Raw genomic sequence first — 24,486 nt, forward strand, 5'->3', positions numbered from 1 at the left:
AAAAGAGATTATAAAATCTAGAAAGGATCATTTTTATTACCACTTTTAGTCTTTTATTTAAAAAAAAAAATGATAATAAAAATAGCGAGTCTATTCAGCGTTGTTATCTCTACCCTATACTGAGCAGCTTGACTGACCCTGGAAAAGTGATCATTTATAGACAGGTGAGAACAGCAGAAACAGTCATCAGGAACAACAGGAACAGTCATCATGGCCTGTACAACACTCATTCTGGACGGTGGATTATCAACAGAATTGGAGAAAATGGGATTTCACATTCAGGTATAATATATTCAAATACACACTGTAATGCAGAGAGCTACCAGGAAGGAGAAAAAGAGGAAGGCCAAGGAGGAGGTTTATGGATGTGGTGAAGGAAGACATGCAGGTAGTTGGTGTGAAAGACGCAGATGTAGAGGACAGGGGGGTATGGAGACGGATGATCCGCTGTGGCGACCCCTAATGGGAGAAACCGGAAGAAGAAGAAGAAGAAGAAGAATGCAGAGTCTAAAAACTGTTTTCGTTTTAAATGTATATCTTCGGTATTTCACAGATGCCCACAAATTCAGAGCGACTTACATTTTTATCATTTATACAACTGAGCATTAATGGCCTTGTTTAAGGCCACAGGAGTGGCAGTATGATGAAACTGGAATTTGAACTCAGAAAATATTGATCAGCAGTCCAACATCCTAACCACTGAGCTACCACTTCCTCTATTTAGTTGTATGCCATGTCATGGCAGATGTCCTTATCCAAATCACTTAGATCTATTGAATCCTGTATTAACCACTTGAATGATCGATGACTCTTGTTGTTGCAGGGAGATCCTTTATGGAGTTCAAGAATTTTGCATACAAATCCAAATGCTATTAAAGATGTGCATTACAGGTATGAAAACCTTACACTTTAGCTTCTATGAGTTTATGTCTAAGTCCAAATAAATTGAAGAGATGAATCTGTTTGTAGCTTTCTTCAGTGTGGATCTGATATTATCACAACAGCCACCTATCAGGCTAGTATTGAAGGATTCACCAAGCATCTTGGTCTTAAACCTGAGGAGGCTGAAGATTTAATGATGTCAGGGGTCCGATTGGCTAAGGAGTCCACAGCGGAATTCATATCCAGTGGTTTAAAAGCAGGTTTGCCCATATGCATGATTCCTTTCAATTCATGGTCAAGAAAGTAAAGAATGTTTCATGGTCTTGTATTTATCACTGTAGTGTAATGAATTGATTTGTCTTTCTAGACAGAAAAGTGCCTGTGGTGGCCGGTTCAGTGGGACCTTTCGGGGCTTTTTTACTCGACGGTTCAGAGTACACTGGGGTCTATGCCAACAGCATGAGTGTAGAGGTATGATAGAATCCAATATTTTTTTGCTCACTGTTACTGTCAAAAATGCCATACTGTGTGTAGAACATCTACTATGTTTGGTCTCAGGAGTTGAAGAATTGGCATCGGCCACAGATTCGCTGTTTGGTGGCTGCAGGGGTTGACATACTTGCACTGGAGACCATACCGAGTCTTAAAGAGGCAGAGGCCTTGGTGGAGCTACTGAAAGAGTTTCCTGAAGCCAAAGCCTGGCTCTCCTTTTCCTGCAAGGTAACTACTAGTGGAAACTTGATTGTTGTATGGTTTGTATATAGCAGTGTTTCCCATATCTGCTCTGTGTTATTACAATATGTTACCTGCAGTCTTAATACACTGGGACACCTGACCATCACACCCATGTTTGGCTCTTCTCCAGCTGTTGCCAAAAAATGTCACTCAAACAAAGGGTTCCCAAAGACATTACAGCATAACTCATGCAAAACCAGGCTCATGATCACATGCGAGAGTCCAGATTTTCAGTAGCATGTTGAACGCTAAATTCTAAAAGTGTGTTAATACAGTATCTCTTTTTCAGGACACCCTGAGTATTTCAGATGGCAATAAGTTTGCCACAGCTATTCAGGTAGCTAATAAGTCTGCTCAGGTGGTTGCTGTTGGGGTGAACTGTACTGCACCTGCCCTAGTGAAACCTCTTCTTGAATCAGCAAAGTCACACAAGGCAGAAGGCACGAGCTGGGTGGTCTATCCGAACAGCGGGGAAGACTGGAATCCCATCACAGGGTAAATACATTAACATGAACTTAAAGATGGGGAGTGGTAGCTTAGCGGTTAAGGTGCTGGGTTACTGATCGGAAGGTCAGGGGTTCAAGCTCTGGTGCTGCCACTCTTGGGCCCTTAACCCTTTGTGCTCCAGGGGTGCTGTATTATGGATGACCCCAGCTTTCGAGCAAGCTGGGATATATGACAAATAAAGGCACATATACATTAAACGGGGCAAGAAAAAAACATTTTCCTGAAACATCACATCAGAGCGTTTTTCCACAATTTATTATAGCGATTTCCCATAATTGAAATTTCCACAACTACAAATTTCGAATTGAAATGTCCTTGAGGCAAGCTAATTTCTGTTGATTACAGCAGTTAGAAACAGTTGTATCCTCACAAATCAATCGGTATTAAAGTTAATCAGAGAAAAATGCAGTCGTTACAAAAACCCCATAAAGTGCAAAAGTACACGATTTTAAAGACTTAGAACTTTACTGACCATTGCAAAGCACTGAATTTTAACTCTTCTTTTTTTGATCATTTAGGTAAAAAGAATGTCTCCTTACAGACACGTCAACAACACGTCGACATTTGTAATCAATTTATTAGATTTAGATTATACGTGGAGTGTCTGCCACATAATTGTATAAGCCGTAACCATAAAAACAATAACATACTGTAATGATTGCATTTCTGTCCAATCTTATCGAGCAACACTGTAGAATAATGAATATATAATCTACATTTGCAGATGGATAACAGAAAAAAGGATTCCATTCACAGAGCTAAGTGTTGAGTGGAAAGAACAAGGGGCTTCTTGGATTGGTAAATCAAACATTTTCAATTTCTATATCTTATGTAAAAATAGGGAAACAATTGTCCCTGATTATGGAGTAAAACCCATGTTTTTTTTGTTGTTGTTTTGACAGGAGGCTGTTGCCGTATCAGTCCTGCTGACATTGCACAGTTAAAAAGTCTATTAACTGAGACACAAAATTGAAGAGTTGAAGTTCACACACAAACATCACCACACTGATTGAAAGATTTTTTTTTTTTTTTTTTTTTTTAAAAACAAGAAATTGTATAAATATTTATTTAATCAATAAAAGCAACCACCTAGTTCCAGTTCACATTGTTTTGAAACGCACGTGGGACTTTAGGTAAATGTACACACTTGTCATAGTACATACGTGATGCTGCTGAGGCAAAAATAACAACAGACACGACGGTTTACAGAACTTGCAAGCCACCATGCTCTCCTACAGCTTTTAACAAAGACCTGATATTTAGACACCATACACGATATTAGAAGTGTCACTGATGTTTCATTTCACAGTTATCGCTCATGTGATCACACCACCTTAAACAAGGAGAGAGCTCGCCGTCCTGTTCAAACGGCTCTCCTGTTTTTGTCCTTATATTTTCTCATGGCATCTACTGATGTTAAAGCACTTTATACGTTAATCATAACATATGTGTAGTGTAATTTACTTACTAAATTAGCCCATTCTGTGCTTTGGGTGTTTATGAAAAGGTCCTCTTTAGAAGCACAAGACTGGATTCACACTAATGGAATGCGTCACACGCAAAATACTCGCCCGTTTTTGCCAATCTGATTTCTAGAGAAGTCTATGCATCAATCAGAAGGAAGAAATAATTCCCAACCTTATTTCCCCCTCAGTTCTAATCTACCTCAAATATTTACTGGCTTGAACAAGTGTATAGAATTCCTAATGGAGATGTAACCATTTTCAGTCAGTGATGTCCTCATCCAGGTCAGTATCACGGCAGCCCCTGTGGCTGTACTCTGCAGTATTGGGATTCCGTTTCCACATTTGCTCGGATTTCTGATTTCCTGTGCTGTGAGAACGCCCCAGGTGCCTGTGTTTGGTCTCGCCGTCGTTGACAGCCTCCCTGGCTGAAGTATGGCTCCTCTGATCCGCTCCCTGTTGTTGGTTATCGTGCCTAAAGTTCTCCAGGTTTAGAGCCCAAGGTCCAATTTTCTGCCAGTTCACCCTTTGGAAGGCCATGAGACAGTGTAGGTTGCCGCCCACCTAAAAGAAAGAGGAGGGTTTCATTAATAATTAAGTGATTAAGTTTTAAGTATTAAATAATCATTCCCAGGTATCCACTTTATAGTGTTGGAGACATGTCAGAATTCCTGTCACTAACCTTTTTAGTTTTCCGAAACTGAATGCCTCTTTCTGTATGGCGGATGTCCAAGTATTCTGGGTTCTGTGTGTTTAAGTCAGTCACAATATCTGCCCACCTAAATGATATTCATGGCATCAGATTTTGTATGTAATAGAATTTAAATAATGACAATCAATCATAGCAGCTTTTAAAAACTCTACATATTCCCAATTATTAATTTGATCAGTGGATCCAAAGCCTTTTCCAGGAACACTGGACATGAGGTAGCAATGCACCCTCAATGTGTCCAGTCCATCTTATACACATTCATACTTGGGGCCTACTAGGTTTTTTTGAAAGAAAACCCATGCAGACATCAGAAGAACAGTGAGACAGAGAGTAATCTACATACACAACATTTGGTTCCTACTAATACTCATTAAATCATAAGTGAATAATAAAAGGAAAACCTACTTTTTACAGTGAATAGCAGGATGTTTCCTGCTTGGTTCCCCAATAAGAATCCAATGCTCCATTTCATTTAGAGTAAGTGGTCCCCTGTGGTTTTAAAAAAACAACATAGAATGCTATTTTAATTAAATATCTACTGACACAGATTTTGTTTTATCAAGAATTGATACTGCTCGGCGATACTATTACTTCAGTAGATAGCTTTGTGTAACCAATAATAACTAAATAAAGGAAGAAAATCATTGGTTATGCTGTGTACCTGTAAGCTTTGGCTGCTTTTAATGGCGTTGCTTCAAAGCCCACAGGGCAGAAGTAGTGGTTCTGACAGTGGTAAATATAGGCCATAGTTTCATCTCTCAAACCTTGGGTCAGCTTAAGCAAAGCTCCTTCAGCTATTCAAGACAACCAATGTAAAATTGTAAAATTTTTTAAAGATGTATTAATATTGTGCAAAATTATCAGTAATATATGATGTTCTATACTGACAGTATGATCATTAAGTGATTTACATAATGGAAGTACCTGACTGACTACAAATTAGCCATGAAACTAGGATTATGGCCTTTGTTAATGTGTGAAAAGGAGGTTAAAACATAAACTATAATCCTGGAGTTAATGGCAAAAGGGCAACAATTGCATAAAAAAGTAAACAAATCCACCTTTCAAGCTCTGTACAGTTTTATGTTATGCATGGATTTCAGAATAGTTCAGATTTTAATATTTCTAATTTCAGGCTTTTTTTCTGTGAATTTCTGAAAAAAAAAAATGTTCTTGGATATGTTTCCTTTATATATAAAAAAAAAACATCAAACACTGCTTAAAGTTTACAATACATAAATAATTTAAAAAGTTTTTTTTTTTTTTTTTTAACTCACCCGTCTCTCCTGCCGTCTTGTGCTTCCCATGAGGTTTATATAAAATGTAAGAGCATCCTCGAACGTGGAAATGGTCATTGATCTGTCTGAACCATCTACGTTAAAAAAAAAAAAAAAAAAAGAAAGAGATAATGTAATATCATGCACCTCACATAGACATAATAGATTCCAATGCCCCAAGCAGAGCAATCATACCTCATTAAAGTGGCATTCCCTGTAAAAGGTCCAAACTTGATATCTTCAAATGGAGGCTGGAAACCAAGAACATGTAAGGCCTCCTCCTGGGAAATAGGTGGAAGGCTAAAACGGGAAAAAAAAGATTAGAGCTGTAACCAAATGTAAATATTATTCAGATTGGACAGATTATAATGTATATTACCTGCATAGAGATTCAAAAATGATTTGCATTCTACTTTTTATAATAAAAGCTGCCCAAAAGGTATAAAGGGCATATGAATAAATAGATAGACAGTCACAAAAGCGGTTTCTACTTCAACAAAAAAGGTTTTTGTGAGCAGTCAAATATGATGCATTAACATGAATGTAAATAGGCATTGCATTTACATATGAACTTCCTGGTTATCATTCGTGTAATTTAAACTGGGCAACTACTTTAAACAGAAACAAATACATTTCTTAGAATTTATTTTGATTATGTCTCTAGTTAAAATCAGTAATGAGCTCGAATTTTATTTTTTCCCATTTCTCAACAAGTTGGTCATCTCTGTGCCAAGTGAGTCAAGAAAACATTCCTTACACCATTATACCACCTAGAAAAGGGCAGGTTGGATCCATGGATGAATCCTATATTCTGATGTTGTTGACTGTTTGAGATGTTTGCCTGCTTACCACAATAGTGCAGAGTTTACTGTAGTACAGATTTACTGTAGGCTCTCTATCAGCTTAAGCCTGTCTGTCCATTTGATGCTAAACTTCATCAACAAGGAATTTCCATTCACAGAACTGCAACTGAAAGGATGATTTTTCATTATTGCATAATTTGGAGTAAACTGTAGAGACTGTTGTGTGTGAAAATCACATATATATATATAAATAAAAAACTCAGACCATGTATGAGGTACTTTATATCATTACAATGACAACTGTCAAGGGATGGAATATCAATTTCAAAGCGAATGTGTTAGAAACTGGAAAAATAAGCAAGCGCACAGATTTAAGTGACTTTGACCAGGGCCAAAGTGTGGTGGCTGGATGACTGTGGGGTGTTCCTGGTATGCAGTGGTTAGGATCTACCAAACAGTGTCTAAAGAAGAACAGCTAGAGACAGGGTGATGGACACCCAAGGCTCAGTGGGCACATGGGGATCAATTAATAGGCTGTCTGGTCGGTCTGCTATAGCACAAATGGCTTAAAGGTTAATGCTGACTCAGATAAAAGGCTCACAGTAAACACAGTGCATCACAGCTTGGCCTGATAGACTGTTTAGAGTACCCATACTGCCTTCTGTCAACCTCCAAAAGCACCTACATTTGGCAAATTCAGATCTGGATCATGGAGCAATGGAAAAAGGTGCCCTGGTCTGATAATGAATTTTCTTTTACATTATGAGGATAGTTGGGTGTGTATGCATTTTTTTTTTAAATTGGGAATGACTGGCACCAGGATGCATTCATGCAGATTCTGTTCAAGTGCTTCAATTAATGTTTACATCAGAATCAGATTAGGGGTAATTGCGATCTCTGTGAATTCAATTGTGCCACAGTTGTTGGAACCAAATTGGCTGGATAGCACAATATAAAAACTGGTGATCTCCTGTCATTTTCACATACAGCATTTTCTGGGGTTTACACAGAAAAGTGTAAAGATTAAAGCATCGTGTTTGCGGAAGATCTGCAGGCTGAAATGCATGTTGAGATCAGAGGAGAATGACCGAAAGGTAGTAACAAGGTAAACTGAAAAGCATATTAAAATGCACATCAAAGCCATCAAAGACGTGGGTAGTCTACCACAGCAGGAATCCACATCAGGTTCCATCTTTTGTCAAGATAAGAATTCATGGGCCCTGTCATGGGCACAGATTTAGCTAAGTTTTACAGGCGAAAACTGAAAAAGACCAGGTGTATTTTTTTTATTAGACCACATGAGGACACATCAAATATCGACTTTTGAGCTCTTATTTCCAGCTGTCCATACCTTCCAGCTCCGAGGGTACTGTACAGAAAGTTCCAGCAAGAAATGAGTGAGGAAATTCCACATGATGTTTTATATTGGGGCCGACTGATGCAGTACCTAAACAGGCGAAAAAAAAACAAAACAAAAAAAACAGAAAACCAATATGTGCTTTATCTGTTGTGTTTGCTACTTTCTAAGACTAGTTGGTAAGAGAGTAAAAATTCCAACTGTACCATCTACGCAAATCCAGGACTTTCCTCTGCTTGATCTCTTCCATAGTCGCTTGTGGTGAAAAGTCCAGCACATTTCTGCTTGATCGGTCAGACGACTTCATTTTCTTTAAACAAAATTTCTTTATATTACCTATAAATAGAAATAATACATGGGTAGTATGTACATGTGATGCAAATTCATGCTCTGTGAGGTCTATGTTGATGTGCTTGTCTTCTTTTAGTTTCCTAGTTCTATTAGACTTAATACAGTCTTTGTAAAAGCATGGAGATGGATTACCTACAACTTGCATCACTACAAAATGACTTAAGGTTACATAAGTGACATAAATGGTCTATAGCATACATTATTTGCTTTTTCTTACTAGGAGCTTCAAATAGATTCATATAGAAATCACAATGGCTATGTAGTCATTTTACACATGTAGAAGTTAGCTGATCTAAATCAGTACTTTTTAAAATGACTAATAAATCTTACCTGTCCTGGTCTTTCGAGTTAAAACAGCATCAAAGTCAGTGGTGTCAATCTCCCAGGCTAAAATGGGCTTGGAGTTGCTGGAAAATGTCTCTTCTATATCACAGGCATCACCTGAAAGTGTATGGATTCCTCCAGCCTGGCCCTGGGAGATAGTGATGGTATTGGTTTGATTCAGTGGTGTGCTGCCATCGTGGCTGGACTGGGGAACATCTCTGGGAGTGAGGATTGGATGGGCTTGGTTGAGCAGTGCATAATCAGAGCACACTGTGTAGAATTTCTCCTGGGAATGTGTAACTGGGCACGTCCATGGGAGCTGCAGCTCTGCGCTGGAGGCCCGTCTGGTGCGCTGCGTATCACAGCTAAATGTGTTCAGGAGGCCACGCTCATTGTCTTGGCTTGGCAACCGCGTTGGGGGTGCCGGATCTTTGGCACCAGATATGTTACCGCCTTCACTTTCTGCAGCGTTAGGCATTGAACACTTTGATGACAAAGAGATTGCCTGTTGGTTGGTTTTGATCTCATATGACTCCTTGTCCCTGTTTTAGCAAAGCAAATAATGACAAATAAGAACGACTCAGCAGAATTAACCAAGAAATCAAAACGAATGCAGTAAATTGGGGAAAATTTAAAAATGTTATCTCGTTTTTCCCCAGAATGTTTGACCCATTCACGATTTCTAAGTGTAACTAGTCAACTTAAAACAAAACTACAACAACATGACTGCAGTAACATTGTCTTTATTAGTCATTTGAAAAATCATCTGGTTAAAGAGTGTAGTTCCAAATGCAAAACAAATTTTCTAGTTAAATATCTTTGCAGAAGATTTGAAAGAAATATTAAAGCAAATATTGTGCAATTTGAATTAAACATGAAATATCTAACCACAGAGCAAGAAAATACCCATTTTGACCAATGTAAACATTATTTCAGTATTTTATTTCACAAAAAAATAAATTAAGCAGATTCAAACCAGTAGTATTAACAGTAATTGTTTGTAAAAAAAAACAAACAAACAAACAAAAAAACAACAATAAAACAAAATAGCAGCACTTTGCAGAACCATCATGCAAACATTACTTTTGCATGATGCATGTTGTTAATAAACCACATTAATAGTTGTTTTTTACAGGTCTACTGTTTCAGGCTTCAGAGATGCTCTAGACAGGTTACAATGTTCCCACCTGCACTGAACACACTCTCAGAAGGGGCAATGGTTGCAGGAATACAGAGGGTTTTTTTGCAAGCTTTCCTAGTCTGGGGAATGTGTGTCCTCCACCAGTGAATTGTATGTATACACTAAATTAACGGTGAGCTCGTTTTTTACTTTGTCTGCTTCAGATTGAAGGACAGGTTGTGGTGCCGTTTTCTTAAAAAAAGCTTCCCATGGTTTTTTCCTCTTGACCCCAGCTTCTGTTCTTCCTGCTCCACATCCTGAGTCATCTGAACTGTTGTCTAAAGATTTTTGTCTGGCAACAAAGATGCCAGCTCTTTAACAATCCTTTTGCTTGATTCGCTCCAACTTGTCATGTTCGATGCAGGTTCGCTGTATTTGCAGTATTGTGCTTTTGATGTTTTGTCAAGTCTGTATCATCGTCTTGTGCTCATTATGAGACACTCACATATCCTTCACCCAACAATGCCCCAGTGAACTTTTGCAAAGGACTTACAGCTTTATTTACGGATTCCAAGACATCCATGTCTTTCCACGTTGGAACAAGCTGCCGAGTTTTTTTATTTTTTATTTTATCAGAGCCAAGGACCCGAGCTATAGTTTTCTCTTGTTCTTAAACTCGCTCAAGTTGTCTTGAACCACACCTGGTGGGGATCTTCATAACGAGCTGATGAGAAGGTAGGCCGCGCTCAGCTTGTGCAGATGCAAGATCTCTTCTCTTTTTCCAGCTCAAGGAAAACACACTTACAACCTTCTTGCACGCTGCAACTGCACGATCAACTCTGTGGTCCTTCACACCATGTTCTGTTAAAACAGAAAGCAAGACAGTGGATTTGAAATAGCAATTAATTCTTCTATGTGAGAAATATTGTGAAGAGATATCCCCTTCATAACTTTACATTATAAATCTATAACCAACAAACTCTCTAAAACTCAAGTTTGATGGAAAACATTATTAAAAAATTCTACTTTAAAAATAAATAAATAAAACCTATATATATATATATATATATATATATATATATATATATATATATATATTTTTTTTATTATTAGTTGCTGAGTGGCATAAACATTTCTTACAGTAAGGGTAGATTAACTTGTGTATGTACAAATGATCCTTCAGTGACCAAATAGCATTCATGGTATTTTTTTTGAAACTGGGAATTGTTTGTAAGTAATAAATTGATCTAGGAACAAGTCATTACTTTATTCCTTAACAGCCCTAACACAGTCCTCCACACTACTCAGTGGCACATGCAGTTGTCTCTCAAATTAAAATTTTTCTTTAACATAAAATGTTAATATCAGGGCATGTCTTGAAAACTGCAAGTGTTGCTTTGCTGTTAAATGGGAAATACTGTAGTGTGAGAGATGTAAATGTACAGCTCATTTATACATGTATATGAATTTGTGTTTGGAAACATCTTGTATCATTCTGTCTATCTCCCAAGTCACGATTCTGCCAGTGTTCATTAACTAGGTACATTTCTACATTTTAAAGATGCACAAATGGATTTTTATACTATTATTTCATTTCTCTATTTGCTAGTAATATAAATGTTGTTGAACATAGACTGTGTTCCGTACAGATCATATAACGGTAGAAATGCCTCATGCATCCTCTTTTTATTTTTGTTTATGAGCATTTTCCTACATAATTTTTGAAAAACACACACACACACACACACACACACACACACACACACACACACACACACACACACACACACACACACACACACACGTAACACACACATCTTTAAGTGATTGGCACTATTATTACAAAAGCAAATAAAAAAAATATTCATTGGTTTTTAATAATTATATTGAGCATAATTTAGGATATTAATGAAAAAAAAAAGTTATTGGAAAAAAAAAAAAACAGGATTTTATCGTTTGAATTATTAATCACACTTACCAATGGCATTGTGAAGACGATGTCCAAAGCACGGAAGATGGGTCCAGTTGTTCATCTTCATCGATTTGATCATGTTCATTCCACTGTCTGTGGTCACGCACGCTTGTCGATCCTCTACAAGCTTCCAAAAAGCCATTGCATCTTTAAAGTTCTTGACTAATTATTTCCCCAGTATGATCGTCAGAAAAATACCATGTCTGAAGGCTCATGTAAGGCTGAAGAGTACGAGTAGTCCACAGGTCAGTCATCATAGAAAGAAAGAAAAAAAAAAAACGCCTTCTCAAGCTGCTCTTCTACTTTTTCACGCGTTTTAATGTACATTTGGGGAATAGCCACTTCTGAAAAATATTTGCGGCTGTATCTTCATCAAATGCTGGAATAAATTAATAGTGCTGCCACTACTGGTTGCGACGGACTTTCGGCATATTTTGCATTTGACAAAAGTTTGTTCGACGTCTGACCTCTCAAATCCAAACCATTTCCAAACTGCAGAGGAAACGTTACAACCTATCGTTTGCACAAGGTCATCCGGAGGTAACGAGCCAGCCATCTCTAAGATGTACATTACTATCCTTTATAGAATGCTCTCAAATGTGAGCGGTTTTTCAGAAGCGCCCTCAATTATTCTGCCATTGGTGCAATGATGCATGGAAGCAGCAACATTTTTTTATAAAAAATCATGATATCAGGAAAAATCGCCTTAAAACATACATTTGAATTGATTGAACAAATCAGAAACGAAATAATAAAAAAAAAAAATCGCCCAGCCCTACTTCAGACCTTTATAATCGCTTAAATTTGTCTGAAATAAAGAGGAATCAAGCTGTACCTGGTCATTAAACTGTTTATCGGGCAAATCTCATTACTTTTGAGAGAGAAAGCCAGAAGTATGTGGACACCTGAGCAGTCACACTTAAATGTGCTTGTTGAACATCCCATCATAGATTTATTCTTCCTTTATATTACTAGCAGCATCTACTCTACTGAGGAGGCCTGATGTGCAGTAGATATTTCAGTTGTGTTCAAATGTACAATAGGGTTGCAATTTAGGGCTTTGTGTAGACCACTCAATTTCTTTCACATAAACACTGACTTCTTGTACTTTATGCACATAGCCATTGTAAAACAGGTCTGGACCTCTTATTTCCAGTGAAAAAACTAATGCTAGTCCATAGAAAGACATTTTATGCAGTTGTGTGCTTCAAACGTTGTGGCAACAGTTTGGGCAAGACCCACTCCACTTATAGGTCATAAAGGTCATGTGTCCACATACTTTGACCAAAGTGTATTATCCAAGATACTTGATTTCCACATCATTTCCACACCAGGTTCCTCCAGGTTCTTCTCCTAAAGCAGGTTGGAATGTAGACAGTAAAATGAATGTGTGTGCATTTGAGGCCCAGCAATAAAATAGGTCCCTTCCCGGGGTCCCTTCCTTCACACTGCCTAGTAGAGGTGGAACGATTGTCCGGCCGGCCAGTTAATCGTACTGATTTTTTTTTTTTTGTATTTTCTAAATTATTTGCCATTGGCCAATTGCGCTCAAATTAGGCTGATTATTAGGGAGGGACAGCTTATACAACAAACTGTTGAGTGTACGTTCTGTGCTTGCGTGTACGTTCTGTGCTACTGCCAAACCAGCAGGTGGCAGTAGTTTTTTGCGCCACGGACCGGTTTAATGTCAGACAATATTTTCACGGACTGGCCTTTAACGTTTGGCGAATAAATACAGCAAAATAAAACGACACGACCGGCATAAAAACTGGTATTTTCTAAATATAATAATAAACGTGAATCCACCGTGTTGCTTTTTGTTTATTTTGCTAGCTTGGGGATTTCAATTTAGCGGTAATGTATTTTGTGTTAGCGGCCGGAGCAGCCCCTTTAAGAAGGTAGCGGATGGAGGTAAGACATGTGACCGAGGCAAGCATCATGGCGCAGAGAATCCGGGAGTTTTCTAAAATAAAACATTGTTAAGAATCAGATAATAAATAAAAACAGAAATAATCTAAGTTATGTAGGGCTGGGCGATATGGTCTAAAAAAAAATCCCCGATTTTTTCACAAAAAATCCGATTTAAATCGATTTTTTCCCCCTGCTTAAAATCAACCTGCATATGACAAAGAAAATGTTCAAAAAAAAGTTGTAACTTTATTAAATGGGTTAAAGTGCAATCAGAAACAACAAGCCATTGTACATTGTGAAAATAGAACGTAACATAACATAAAATGAGCAAACCTACAAAGAAAAATGTTTTATGAGTGTTTAAATGTGGAACATGATTGAAAATTCACCTGAGGTTTGGAGTGATTTTGCCTTTACTTAAAAACTCCACAGTAAAATGACTTGAAATTTGAAATTAGAATATAATAGACAGTGAGATTCTAAATAAGAATTATTTGAAAGATTGAGCAAACCTCAAAAAAATGTTTTATGAGCGTTTGATTGTGGTGATTCAAATGCTGTGATTGTTCTGTTTCTTAACGGAAACGCCGTTCTGAAGCGTCTTTACAGGTATTTTGACCGCTCCCACCACCCATACCGGAAGTGTACGATTAGACGCGCAACACTAAACAAAGTGCGGCTGCTTAACCGTGTATTTTCAGGATGCGGCTGCTTAACCGCAGTCCTGTGCTGCCGCTGTCTTGTTCACTTCGTAGGGCCCTACATCTCTCCCACTCGACAGCATGCCTCTGTTTGAGATGCTGCAGTAAATTGGTGGTACTGCTACCTTTGCATTCTCGCAAAAACATTTAATGAACAGTAGATGCTGATGTTTGCATTTACACTGTTTGTGTAGCGAACTTTTCTAGACGATCTATTTTAAGCTGAATTTTAGAAACATCAAACTCTATAGTCACAACATACGATGGTCACAGAATCTGGTGTAACACCGGTCCGCGGCCCAGGAGCTGGGGACCACTGATCTAAAGTATGCAGCGTTTATACGCAGCATTTATACTGCTAAGTTGCAAAGACAAGTAGCAAGAATGACAGTTTGTCAGTTTCGCTAAAAAAAAAAAAAAAAAAAACAAACCCACCGAAGATCAAAACCTACCAGACCGTCAGCTTGGTATTAACGAGGGCTTTAAGTTCTTATCCTTCGTACTTAATAAAGACTTATATATTTCAATGGTTAAGTATGATGCTACTATGGGAGAGAGAATGAGAGTAACATTTAACCAGCTGTAGTTTAGGCTACATGTAGGCAGGGGTACAAAAACCTGCTAACAAGTGCACTGATTAGAAAGGGTTGTGGTATTAAATAAAGGTTTAATAGAAGCAATTTTCTATATCATGTCTTATTAATTAACCGTTAAGATTAATTAGTGGTGGAGAAAAAAAAAATCGGCCAAAAAAAAATCGGCATCAAATATCGGCATCGGTCGGAGAAAAACCCATATCGGTCGACCTCTACTTGCCTAATGTTCCTGAGATCCACTGCAACTCTGATCTATATGGAGTGATAACTGAATAATAAATGAATGAATGACTGAAATAAAATGAAAGTATAAAAGTAATTTAGACAAAATGACCCAATATGTTTCACCTAGTCCACTCTAATGTCAAATGTTTGTGTTCTGTAAAGTATTTATTTATTTTATTGGCAACAGTGGGGGATCCTGTAAATGTATAACGTGTTCAAGAACATTTACTCCTCAGAACATCTAAAAAAAAAAAAACAGGGTAAATGTATAGAAATTAGGTTTTACTTCCTTTTTTCCCTAATGAATATACACCTATTTACAGGGTGTGTTATTCTGAGCCACACAGAAAGGCCTCCACACTGCCACCATAGACTACATATGCTGCACATATAAGCATATGCATATACAAATTGTGTTATTCCTTTATGAACACTTCTAAAGGGTGACTAAATAAAGATGTTATATAAAGACAACACTGACATCAGCCTTTTTAGCTGAATGCAGCTACAGTGTAGCGTCACAAGATGATTCAATAACATAACCCACCCTACAATGGGACGACCTGAAGGTTCCACCAGGATCCTGTCAAAATGTCCATAAAATGTGTCTAATCCTAAACAACATAAATAAAACCCGATAGATATATAAACACGTACCTTCGCGTTATCAACCAAGCGATTAAAAACAACACCGCTTTTCTCTCCATCCACTGGCCTTCAATTGTAGGTGCTCAGCTGGTTCATACCAAACGCAAAATTAGGGAGGGTTGTCCGAAATCATAAACAATTTAGTGTCCAATACTTTAATTTTAACTTTACATGTAATAAGTGTCAATATAATACGTGCTTCAAAAATAGAGATTGGCCAATATTATGAGCCGTGTGCCGTCTAAAAGCAATAGAAAGGTGCACAGAAAATGTCCCCCCCCCCGCGGTTTACTTTAACGGGTGAAGAGCACAGCTGAGCTGGGAGTCATTTTTGGGTAAAGGATGCGCGTAATTTACGCATAAACCGCGCAGATCATTTCTTGCACAAAACTAAATATGTAAACATAACACGCCCGCGACCTTTTTATTATTTAAAAAAATGCAATGTCGGTATAGTTGTTTTCAAAAGATCAAATCTGATTTTTTTTTTTTTTTTTACAGTCAAATGTTGTCTTAGACTACTATTCATTGAAACGATGAAGCCTTAGTAATGGAGAAGTCAAAGCTAGTGTTGGAATTAAATGGATTAATATAATAAATATTAATGGTCCTGATTATGTATATAGAATGATACATATTTTACAGGATATTGTATGCATATACTCACTCTAGTAAAAAGTGACCCACGTGGGACGTAACCGGTTAAGGAGTCACATTGGTCAGGAATAGGAGGAAGCAAAATGTCGTTATGAATAATTAATCCATTTCTTCCTTATCAGGAGCTGTTTTGGTCTTTGCTCGGTTCACGTTTCTGTTAATGGTTCGTTGCCTTTTCCCTGAAGTTTCAACAGCAGCAAGTGGATTTTCTTAACCTGCTCTTATAGGTCTGTTTTTCTGTCTTACACGCCTTATAATGCAGCATCTTCCTTTTTTAATTGTATATAACTTTCTTAAATATTTCTCCCAATACTTACAAATGCCTTAATCCCTGATTTCTGTTCATTAATAATGTTATACACTGGCTTTACCATTAACCTTAAGTCTTTACAGGATCAAGAACATAATATAAATTGATTATCTGTCAAATCAGCAACCAGCATGGGATACTTCCTTGTTTTTCTTCTTCTTCTTCTTCTTCTTCTTTTTTTTTTTTTTTTTTTTTTTAATTTATTTATTTATTTTTTTATGTTTTTATGTTTTTTTTATGTTATGCATTCCTCCTAAAAGAGAAAGAGGGAACTGACTGTGGAAGTGTTGCTTTAATGACTTATGAACCCAGGCAATGTGTTGGTCAAGCTTTTTAAATCCTGGAGGCAGGCTCATTGTTCAGTATGTTAACTTTTCAAGAAGAAAGAAACAATTAAGCAAGTAAAAAATGATCAAATATTATAAATGACTTATTAACTGGCATTTGTAGCTCACCAGCAGAACTTTAACAGGCATATCATTGTTTTAATTCAGCTGTGATGATTTATGTGATGATCATTGAAGGTTGTGATGTGGATAAATGAATGATGTGGTTTCCAGGTAACCAGTATGACTCAGAAGCTGATGATTATCGACACTGACTGTGGCATAGATGATGCCCAGGCTATAATGCTGGCTCTTGCTTCATCCAATGTTAAGATCTTGGGCATCACCTGCTGCTTTGGAAACAGTGACGTGGACAATGTTTGTCAGAATGTTCTGCGTGTACTGTCTGTGTGTCAGCGTACTGAGGTAGGTCCAGTGCTGACCACAAGACAATGTCTGACATCTATATACACTGATCAGGCATAACCTTATAGCCACCGAAAACAGGCATAACTTTATGACCACCTGCCTAATATTGCGTTGGTCCCCCTTTTGCTGCCAAAACAATTCCGACCCGTCGAGCTGTTCCTTTCTTGGACCACTTGTGATCGGTATTGACCACTGCAAACTGGGAACAACCCACAAGAGCTGCAGTATTGGAGACGCTCTGACCCAGTTGTCAAGCCATTACAATTTTGCCCTTGTTAAACTCATTTAAATCCTGCCCATTTTTCCTGCTTCTAACACATCAACTTTGATTACAAAATGTTCACTTGATGCCTTATATATCCCTTCCTCTAACAAGTGCCATGATGAAGAGATAATCAGTGATATAAACTTTACTGGGCATAATGTTATGCCTGATCAGTGTATACAGATTAACATTGATTTTTCTAAATGAAAAATGCTTGTGTTATTGTGAATGAACCGATTTAATTGTTTGACCAAACTGCTCAAATCTCATCTTTGCATAAGTGAATAATCTCACCTGCATTTTATAGACCTCACCTGCTGCTGTAATCCAAAATACTGTCCTGTGCTTATCCCAGGACTCTTAGTCACAGAATACTTAAATTTGTGCTATTTGTATAATGTAATTATTTATAATCTGGTGCCACAAACAAAAGGACTGGTTTACTTTTTTAGTCTGGTTCCTTTTAAATCTATTTATATTCAGTCCCACAAGAAACAATGTAAGTAGTACAGTGACCATTGGTGCAGTCATTATCCTGCCTCACCATATAATTACACCTTATTACAAAAGTTGAGAAATGTCCTTATTAAACTGCTTTGTGACAATGTCATTTGTTAAATGATAAACAAATCTTAAACTAGGTTGAGGATGTGGCTTAGATTCAAAGCCTGTCTGGGGAACATTGGGTATGGAGTGAGAATAAATCCTGGATGGACTCCATTCCATTTTCAGGCACTATACACAGTTTATTCTCGAATCCCTTGTGGGCATAAAGAGAACATGTGAAACTCTACACAGAATAAAACCCAAACTCAGGATTAAACAAGGGAGCCTGGGGATGTGATGTGGCACTCTTACCCACTGTGCCAGACGACTGTTCCTAACCACAATCACTTAAATGTTGTGGTATTTATTAAATACATTCAAACTTTTTTTTAAAACTAAAATCTCAAGGTGTACCAGTAACAAATGATGAAGGTGAAAGTATTCAGCTGATAAATCTGGGGATTTTCCCAGAAACTGACTGGGCCATGGTCACACGGACATTCAATAATTACACTATGATCATATGCCTTTTCAGATTCCTGTTTTTCGAGGGGCAGCAAGCTCTTTGGTTGGAGCTCCGAAACCATTCAAAGATCATTTCGGGACAGATGGCTTGGGAGACGTTCTGCAGGACAGAGACTCAGAGACTTGGAAATCACAAATGCAGAAAGAGCATGCAGTTAATTCTTTGATCAGACTGGTGAATGAGCATCCAGGGCAGGTGGGGAAACTACTTGTATTTAATATAAAATAGTAATGTACTGTACTTGGCAACTGTCTGCCCTCTTGTGGCTGACTGTGTTTTTTTCATTTAAAAGGTTTCTCTTGTTGCTCTGGGACCACTCACGAATTTAGCTCTGGCTGTTAGAGTGGACCCAAGCTTTCCCCAGAAGCTAAAGGATTTTTACATCATGGGAGGCAACATGGAAGGTAGAAAGCAAAGCTTTGTAAAGCTTACTTAATCAAGCAGGACTTGCTCTGAGAATTGTTTATTTTTGCAGGTAAGGGAAATATGATGCCCTGTGCAGAATTTAATTTCTGTATGGATCCTGAGTCTGCCTATATAGTCTTGGAGGAATATGTGTGTCCAACACACATAGCTACCTGGGAGTTTACCTGCAGGAACAAGCTCTCTTGGGTAAGAATTGAATAGATGTGTGGGAAAGAATCATTTATTTATTTGCTTGTGATGCTAAAATGGTTTTCTTTTCTTTAAAATAGTTGCTGATATGAAAGTTGCACTTTTACAGAAAAATCAGTGACACATGGTGTGATGTGGGTTAGCACAAAGTAGTGTTTCCACTCAGAAGTGTATTATTTTTAAATAACAGCACATTTGATTTCTTGTATACCAGAGCACAGTACAGTTTATACTAGGCGTGTAACGGTACACGTATTCGTATGCGCGAAATCGCTGCCACTTCCTGCCATCCCCAAAGTTTTTATGACCGTCTAGCGATATGGATTCTTTAGCATTTTATGTAGAGCTTCAAGAATTTCTCGTTATATGAGAAAATCCTTACAATTCCACATAATGAGGGAGGGAGGGAGTGAATGAAGGATGGAAGGAATAAAGACATTTGTTAAAGTATGCTAAAATAAGTAGAACAGTTAAGTAGAACATATCTTTAGAATATTAATTGTAAAAAACCACACGCATACACATTTGTATTACCCAAATAGGGTCTAAACTATTGTTCTATCTAAACTAAAATGTAAACTCTTTAAAAATGTTCCATTTATTACAAATGTAATCAATATTTTTTTTTTTGAAAATGTAATTATTATAATAAGTGTATTGCATTAACTTGATTTATTTCATTTTTATATTTTATATATTATTTAATTAGACATTTAATAAAAAATTTCAAATGTTGAATTTTACAAATGTTAGTAATAATAAACTAATAATAAAATAACTGAATAAAAACTAACTAATAAAATAGTATAATTTTGTTGTGCATTTCTTCCTCCAAACTTGAACCAAACCGTGACCACCAAAAAAAAAAAAAAAAAACACCCCAAGGTACGTAACGAACCATGAATTTTGTGTACCATTACACCCCTAGTTTATAGTATATAAAGTTTGTGGAACATCCATAGTAAAGGTTCCTCCTAATTAGGTGTTACTAAAAAAAGAAAACTTAGTGAAAAAGTAAAGTCAACCAACACCTTTTGTATTAGCCTACTTCATTAAGATGTTATGCACATCCCTTTTTTGTTTTAGGAGTTCTTTGATGAGCTGATCTCACAAGACACCGCAGCTGCTCATTTTATGAAGGTGATCACCTCCAAATGTTGGGCTTTCTCCCGGGAGTCTGAAAGAACCGTGAAAGATATACTTTTCGGGTCAGGGTTCGTGCCCTACGATTCCTTTGCTGTGGCAGCGTGCGTGGATGACAGTCTGATCACAGAAAGCATAAAGTGTGGCGTTCGCGTGGAGATCCAGGGGGAACTAGGCCGAGGCATGATGGCACTGGATTTCACAGGCAAAATGAAAAATCATCAAGTGTTTGTCATGAAGACCTGCAACCTCGATAAGTTCAAGTCCATGCTCATGGGTTCTTTACAGCAACCATGAGGGGTTTTGTGGGTGAAGTTTTCCACATTCTACTCATAAGTTTTGGATTTTAAAGAAAAAAAATAAAACAATGGTGCTTCTGAACTCAAATCCATGTTTATGCATCGTCATGCAGTTCAGATTTTTACCTCAGTAAATGAAAATGGAATATGTAATTTTGCTCCATATTGATTTTTCAGTATTAATAAAAGCCAGTACAAAATCCAATAGAAGTCACTGGTGGTTCACAGCCTTAATCATGGGACCTGCCGGGTTAGACAGAAGCATTGATGCTGGTATATGAGGTTAGAATGGCACTTGGCAATTAAAAGCAAATATACGAAATTATATTGTGATATTCTGGATATACGATGCACCTCACCTGAAATTTCTGATTACACTCAATGTATTACATAATTGTCATTGTTTAAAGATTGACATCACACTAATTAACCCACACCCATCACACTTTTTTCAGTCATATTTTTTCAACGTTACATTATCTATCTTGCAAAACACTGCAATAGGCACACACACACACACACACACACACACAAATTAGATTCTTTTTGTATATATTTTAGTAGTGTATATGCAGAAAAAAAAAAAAAGAGCCACCACACAGTAAATATTGCTGCCTGATATGTTTATTTCAACCAATGTAACGGATGTCTCAGTCATGGTGACAAATGAACTATGTAGAAAACAACCCCCTTTCTGGTGTTTCAACTCCTTCAGACGTTAAATTAAAATCCAATTTTTGCAAATAAACCATCCTTTTAACCAGAATTCAATAAAAATAATAAGTTAAACCTCGAGTTCGCAATGCTGTCATAAACTGGCATTGACCATAAAACACCGGACAAAGACTTCCGAGGTCCTGGGAACACAATCCTGTAGCTTCTTTAACTGTGACACGAGTTACTAGAAATCAACAGGGTTGGCCAAATAGGTGCTAAAATGAATGAAAATTCTTAAATCATTGCCCATTTCTTCTGAAGAGAAGGGATTTAACACAAAGTGCTCCATTTCTAGTTATAGGTAATACTGCACTTAAGACCATACAGTAATACTGGGCCATATACTTTAGTTCAAAAGAAAAAAAACCCAAACAGTATTACTCAAAATCTGGCTGTTTTAAAATAATAAAAATGGGCAATCTACTTTCTTTAGCTCCATGTTTAGAGCTTTAGAAGGGTTTAAATAGAAACTTGGACAAACCAATTCGAACAAAATGTATCCAAAGAATTTAAAGTTAAAATTATATCAGCATACCTAGGACCTTTTGTAACAAGAAAAAACTAAAGACACCCTAATAACTGAAACCATAACGACATTCGTTTTGTTGCTGCAGGGGACCGGTGTTCCTTCCTCTTTTTAGTTATTGTTGCTCTTGTCAGGGTTGTTGGGCCAGGGATCGGAGTTCCAGCGGCTCAGCGATGGCGGCCATCCGTTCCAGGGGTTGTAGGTATGGCCAAGATCGGTCGGGGCAGGAGTGGGTGGAGCAGTGTGGCTGACTAAATCAGAGATTGGTGAGGAGTGTAGGGTGGAGTCAGGACCCGCAGACCAGATGGAGTTGCTGAAGGACAAACTTGGGGACCAGGGGTTCCGAGACTTTCCCAGCATGGTCTACAGACACAGATAACAAAGGTTAACAAGTCGGATATTATCTAGACACCAGGCAAAGGGAACTTATGAGAAGGGAATTATGCTACACAGCATTATGGGACAGATCTGTCTTTTTAGCTGTATACAAACTTTTGGCAGAATTTTTTTGTCCCCCAGTTTATTCTTAATAAATAATGCTGCTTCATGAACTTAGTGGGCATTTAAAGGATAAAATAAATTTAGGATAAACTTTATTTAAAAAATTATAAAAAATTGCAAGAAGCAACATTTGGAAAAAATCTTCCTATGATAAAGCAAATGGAATGTGAATACAGGGACTAGGAGGCAATTAAAGGTCAGCAGACTGACAATAAATGAACAATTTTGCTTTACTGAATTGTGCACATTTGCAAGCAAATATACACTGCCTTGCGAAAGTATTCGGCCCCCTTGAACTTTGCGAACTTTTGCCACATTTTAGGCTTCAAACATAAAGATATAAAACTGTAATTTTTTGTAAAAGAATCAACAACAAGTGGGACACAATCATGAAGTGGAACGAAATTTATTGGATATTTCAAACGTTTTTAACAAAAAAAACCTGAAAAATTGGGCGTGCAAAATTATTCAGCCCCTTTACTTTCAGTGCAGCAAACTCTCTCCAGAAGTTCAGTGAGGATCTCTGAATGATCCAATGTTGACCTAAATGACTAATGATGATAAATAGAATCCACCTGTGTGTAATCAAGTCTCCGTATAAATGCACCTGCACTGTGATAGTCTCAGAGGTCCGTTAAAAAGTGCAAAGAGCATCATGAAGAACAAGGAACACACCAGGCAGGTCCGAGATACTGTTGTGGAGAAGTTTAAAGCCGGATTTGGATACAAAAAGATTTCCCAAGCTTTAAACATCCCAAGGAGCACTGTGCAAGCGATAATATTGAAATAGAAGGAGTATCAGACCACTGCAAATCTACCAAGACCTGGCCGTCCCTCTAAACTTTCAGCTCATACAAGGAGAAGACTGATTAGAGATGCAGCCAAGAGGCCCATGATCACTCTGGATGAACTGCAGAGATCTACAGCTGAGGTGCACACTGCCATAAACATTTTCTGTGTATGTGTATATATAGGTATATATGTATGTATATATACATATATATTTAGATATCTTTATTTATCTGCCTTCTTTTTCTTAGTATATTTTTCTTAAATTTTGTTAATTTTATTTATATTTTTATTCCCCTTTTTACCCTATTTTATTCCCTCATGCCGGACCGTCGTTAAAAGCATTTCACTGCATGTCGTACCCTGTATGTATGTGTATGTGACAAATAAAATTTGATTTGATTTGGTGGGAGACTCTGTCCATAGGACAACAATCGGTCGTATACTGCACAAATCTGGCCTTTATGGAAGAGTGGCAAGAAGAAAGCAATTTCTTAAAGATATCCATAAAAAGTGTCGTTTAAAGTTTGCCACAAGCCACTTGGGAGACACACCAAACATGTGGAAGAAGGTGCTCTGGTCAGATGAAACCAAAATCGAACTTTTTGGCAACAATGCAAAACGTTATGTTTGGCGTAAAAGCAACACAGCTCATCACCCTGGACACACCATCCCCACTGTCAAACATGGTGGTGGCAGCATCATGGTTTGGGCATGCTTTTCTTTAGCAGGGACAGGGAAGATGGTTAAAATTGATGGGAAGATGGATGGAGCCAAATGCAGGACCATTCTGGAAGAAAACCTGATGGAGTCTGCAAAAGACCTGAGACTGGGACGGAGATTTGTCTTCCAACAAGACAATGATCCAAAACATAAAGCAAAATCTACAATGGAATGGTTCACAAATAAACATATCCAGGTGTTAGAATGGCCAAGTCAAAGTCCAGACCTGAATCCAATCAAGAATTTGTGGAAAGAACTGAAAACTGCTGTTCACAAATGCTCTCCATCCAACCTCACTGAGCTCGAGCTGTTTTGCAAGGAGGAATGGGCAAAAATTTCAGTCTCTCGATGTGCAAAACTGATAGAGACATACCCCAAGCGACTTACAGCTGTAATCGCAGCAAAAGGTGGCGCTACAAAGTATTAACTTAAGGGGGCTGAATAATTTTGCACGCCCAATTTTTCAGTTTTTTATTTGTTGAAAAAGTTTGAAATATCCAATAAATTTCGTTCCACTTCATGATTGTGTC

The 24,486-nt window shown here is 37.6% G+C and overlaps 4 protein-coding genes across 7 annotated transcripts in view; 2 read left to right on the plus strand and 2 right to left on the minus strand.

The window, feature by feature from the left end:
- Window positions 1-20: 20 nt before the first annotated feature.
- Window positions 21-3,227, plus strand: zgc:172121 (uncharacterized protein LOC337599 homolog). Of its 2 annotated transcripts, XM_046844748.1 has the most exons (8): window positions 21-282; window positions 824-891; window positions 970-1,142; window positions 1,250-1,353; window positions 1,441-1,602; window positions 1,907-2,112; window positions 2,849-2,922; window positions 3,027-3,227. In XM_046844748.1, exons 1-8 carry the CDS (start codon window positions 211-213, stop codon window positions 3,095-3,097), a joined length of 930 nt encoding a protein of 309 aa, XP_046700704.1. In that variant the 5' UTR covers window positions 21-210; the 3' UTR covers window positions 3,098-3,227. The 2 variants fall into 2 exon arrangements, with proteins under 2 accessions (XP_046700704.1, XP_046700695.1); XM_046844739.1 differs by having other exon boundaries at window positions 2,849-3,227.
- Window positions 3,177-16,388, minus strand: LOC124382636 (basic immunoglobulin-like variable motif-containing protein). Of its 3 annotated transcripts, none has more exons than XM_046844677.1 (10): window positions 16,252-16,388; window positions 8,418-8,953; window positions 7,943-8,072; window positions 7,731-7,826; window positions 5,772-5,876; window positions 5,577-5,671; window positions 4,961-5,093; window positions 4,705-4,788; window positions 4,270-4,366; window positions 3,177-4,151 (listed from the first exon to the last, which is right to left on the minus strand). In XM_046844677.1, the coding sequence occupies exons 2-10, from the start codon at window positions 8,887-8,889 to the stop codon at window positions 3,849-3,851; spliced, it is 1,515 nt and encodes a 504-aa protein (XP_046700633.1). In that variant the 5' UTR covers window positions 8,890-8,953; window positions 16,252-16,388; the 3' UTR covers window positions 3,177-3,848. The 3 variants fall into 3 exon arrangements, with proteins under 3 accessions (XP_046700633.1, XP_046700623.1, XP_046700643.1); XM_046844667.1 differs by lacking the exon at window positions 16,252-16,388 and adding an exon at window positions 15,594-15,868; XM_046844687.1 differs by lacking the exon at window positions 16,252-16,388 and adding an exon at window positions 15,484-15,503.
- Window positions 16,364-20,905, plus strand: si:ch211-201h21.5 (uncharacterized protein LOC555526 homolog). Its single transcript, XM_046844724.1, has 6 exons — window positions 16,364-16,468; window positions 17,112-17,303; window positions 18,653-18,838; window positions 18,936-19,047; window positions 19,119-19,255; window positions 20,345-20,905. Exons 2-6 carry the CDS (start codon window positions 17,121-17,123, stop codon window positions 20,696-20,698), a joined length of 972 nt encoding a protein of 323 aa, XP_046700680.1. The 5' UTR covers window positions 16,364-16,468; window positions 17,112-17,120; the 3' UTR covers window positions 20,699-20,905.
- Window positions 20,906-21,306: 401 nt separating this feature from the next.
- tmem131 (transmembrane protein 131) overlaps window positions 21,307-24,486 on the minus strand; it is a 45,294-nt gene continuing 42,114 nt past the window's right edge. Inside the window, exon 41 of the mRNA XM_046844653.1 lies at window positions 21,307-22,306. Within this exon, the coding sequence (XP_046700609.1) occupies window positions 22,055-22,306 (252 nt within the window). The 3' untranslated portion in view covers window positions 21,307-22,054. The remainder of the gene's footprint in view (window positions 22,307-24,486) is intronic.

This window comes from Silurus meridionalis, chromosome 1 (genome assembly GCF_014805685.1).
Source record: "Silurus meridionalis isolate SWU-2019-XX chromosome 1, ASM1480568v1, whole genome shotgun sequence".
In the NCBI taxonomy this organism is placed as follows: domain Eukaryota; kingdom Metazoa; phylum Chordata; class Actinopteri; order Siluriformes; family Siluridae; genus Silurus; species Silurus meridionalis.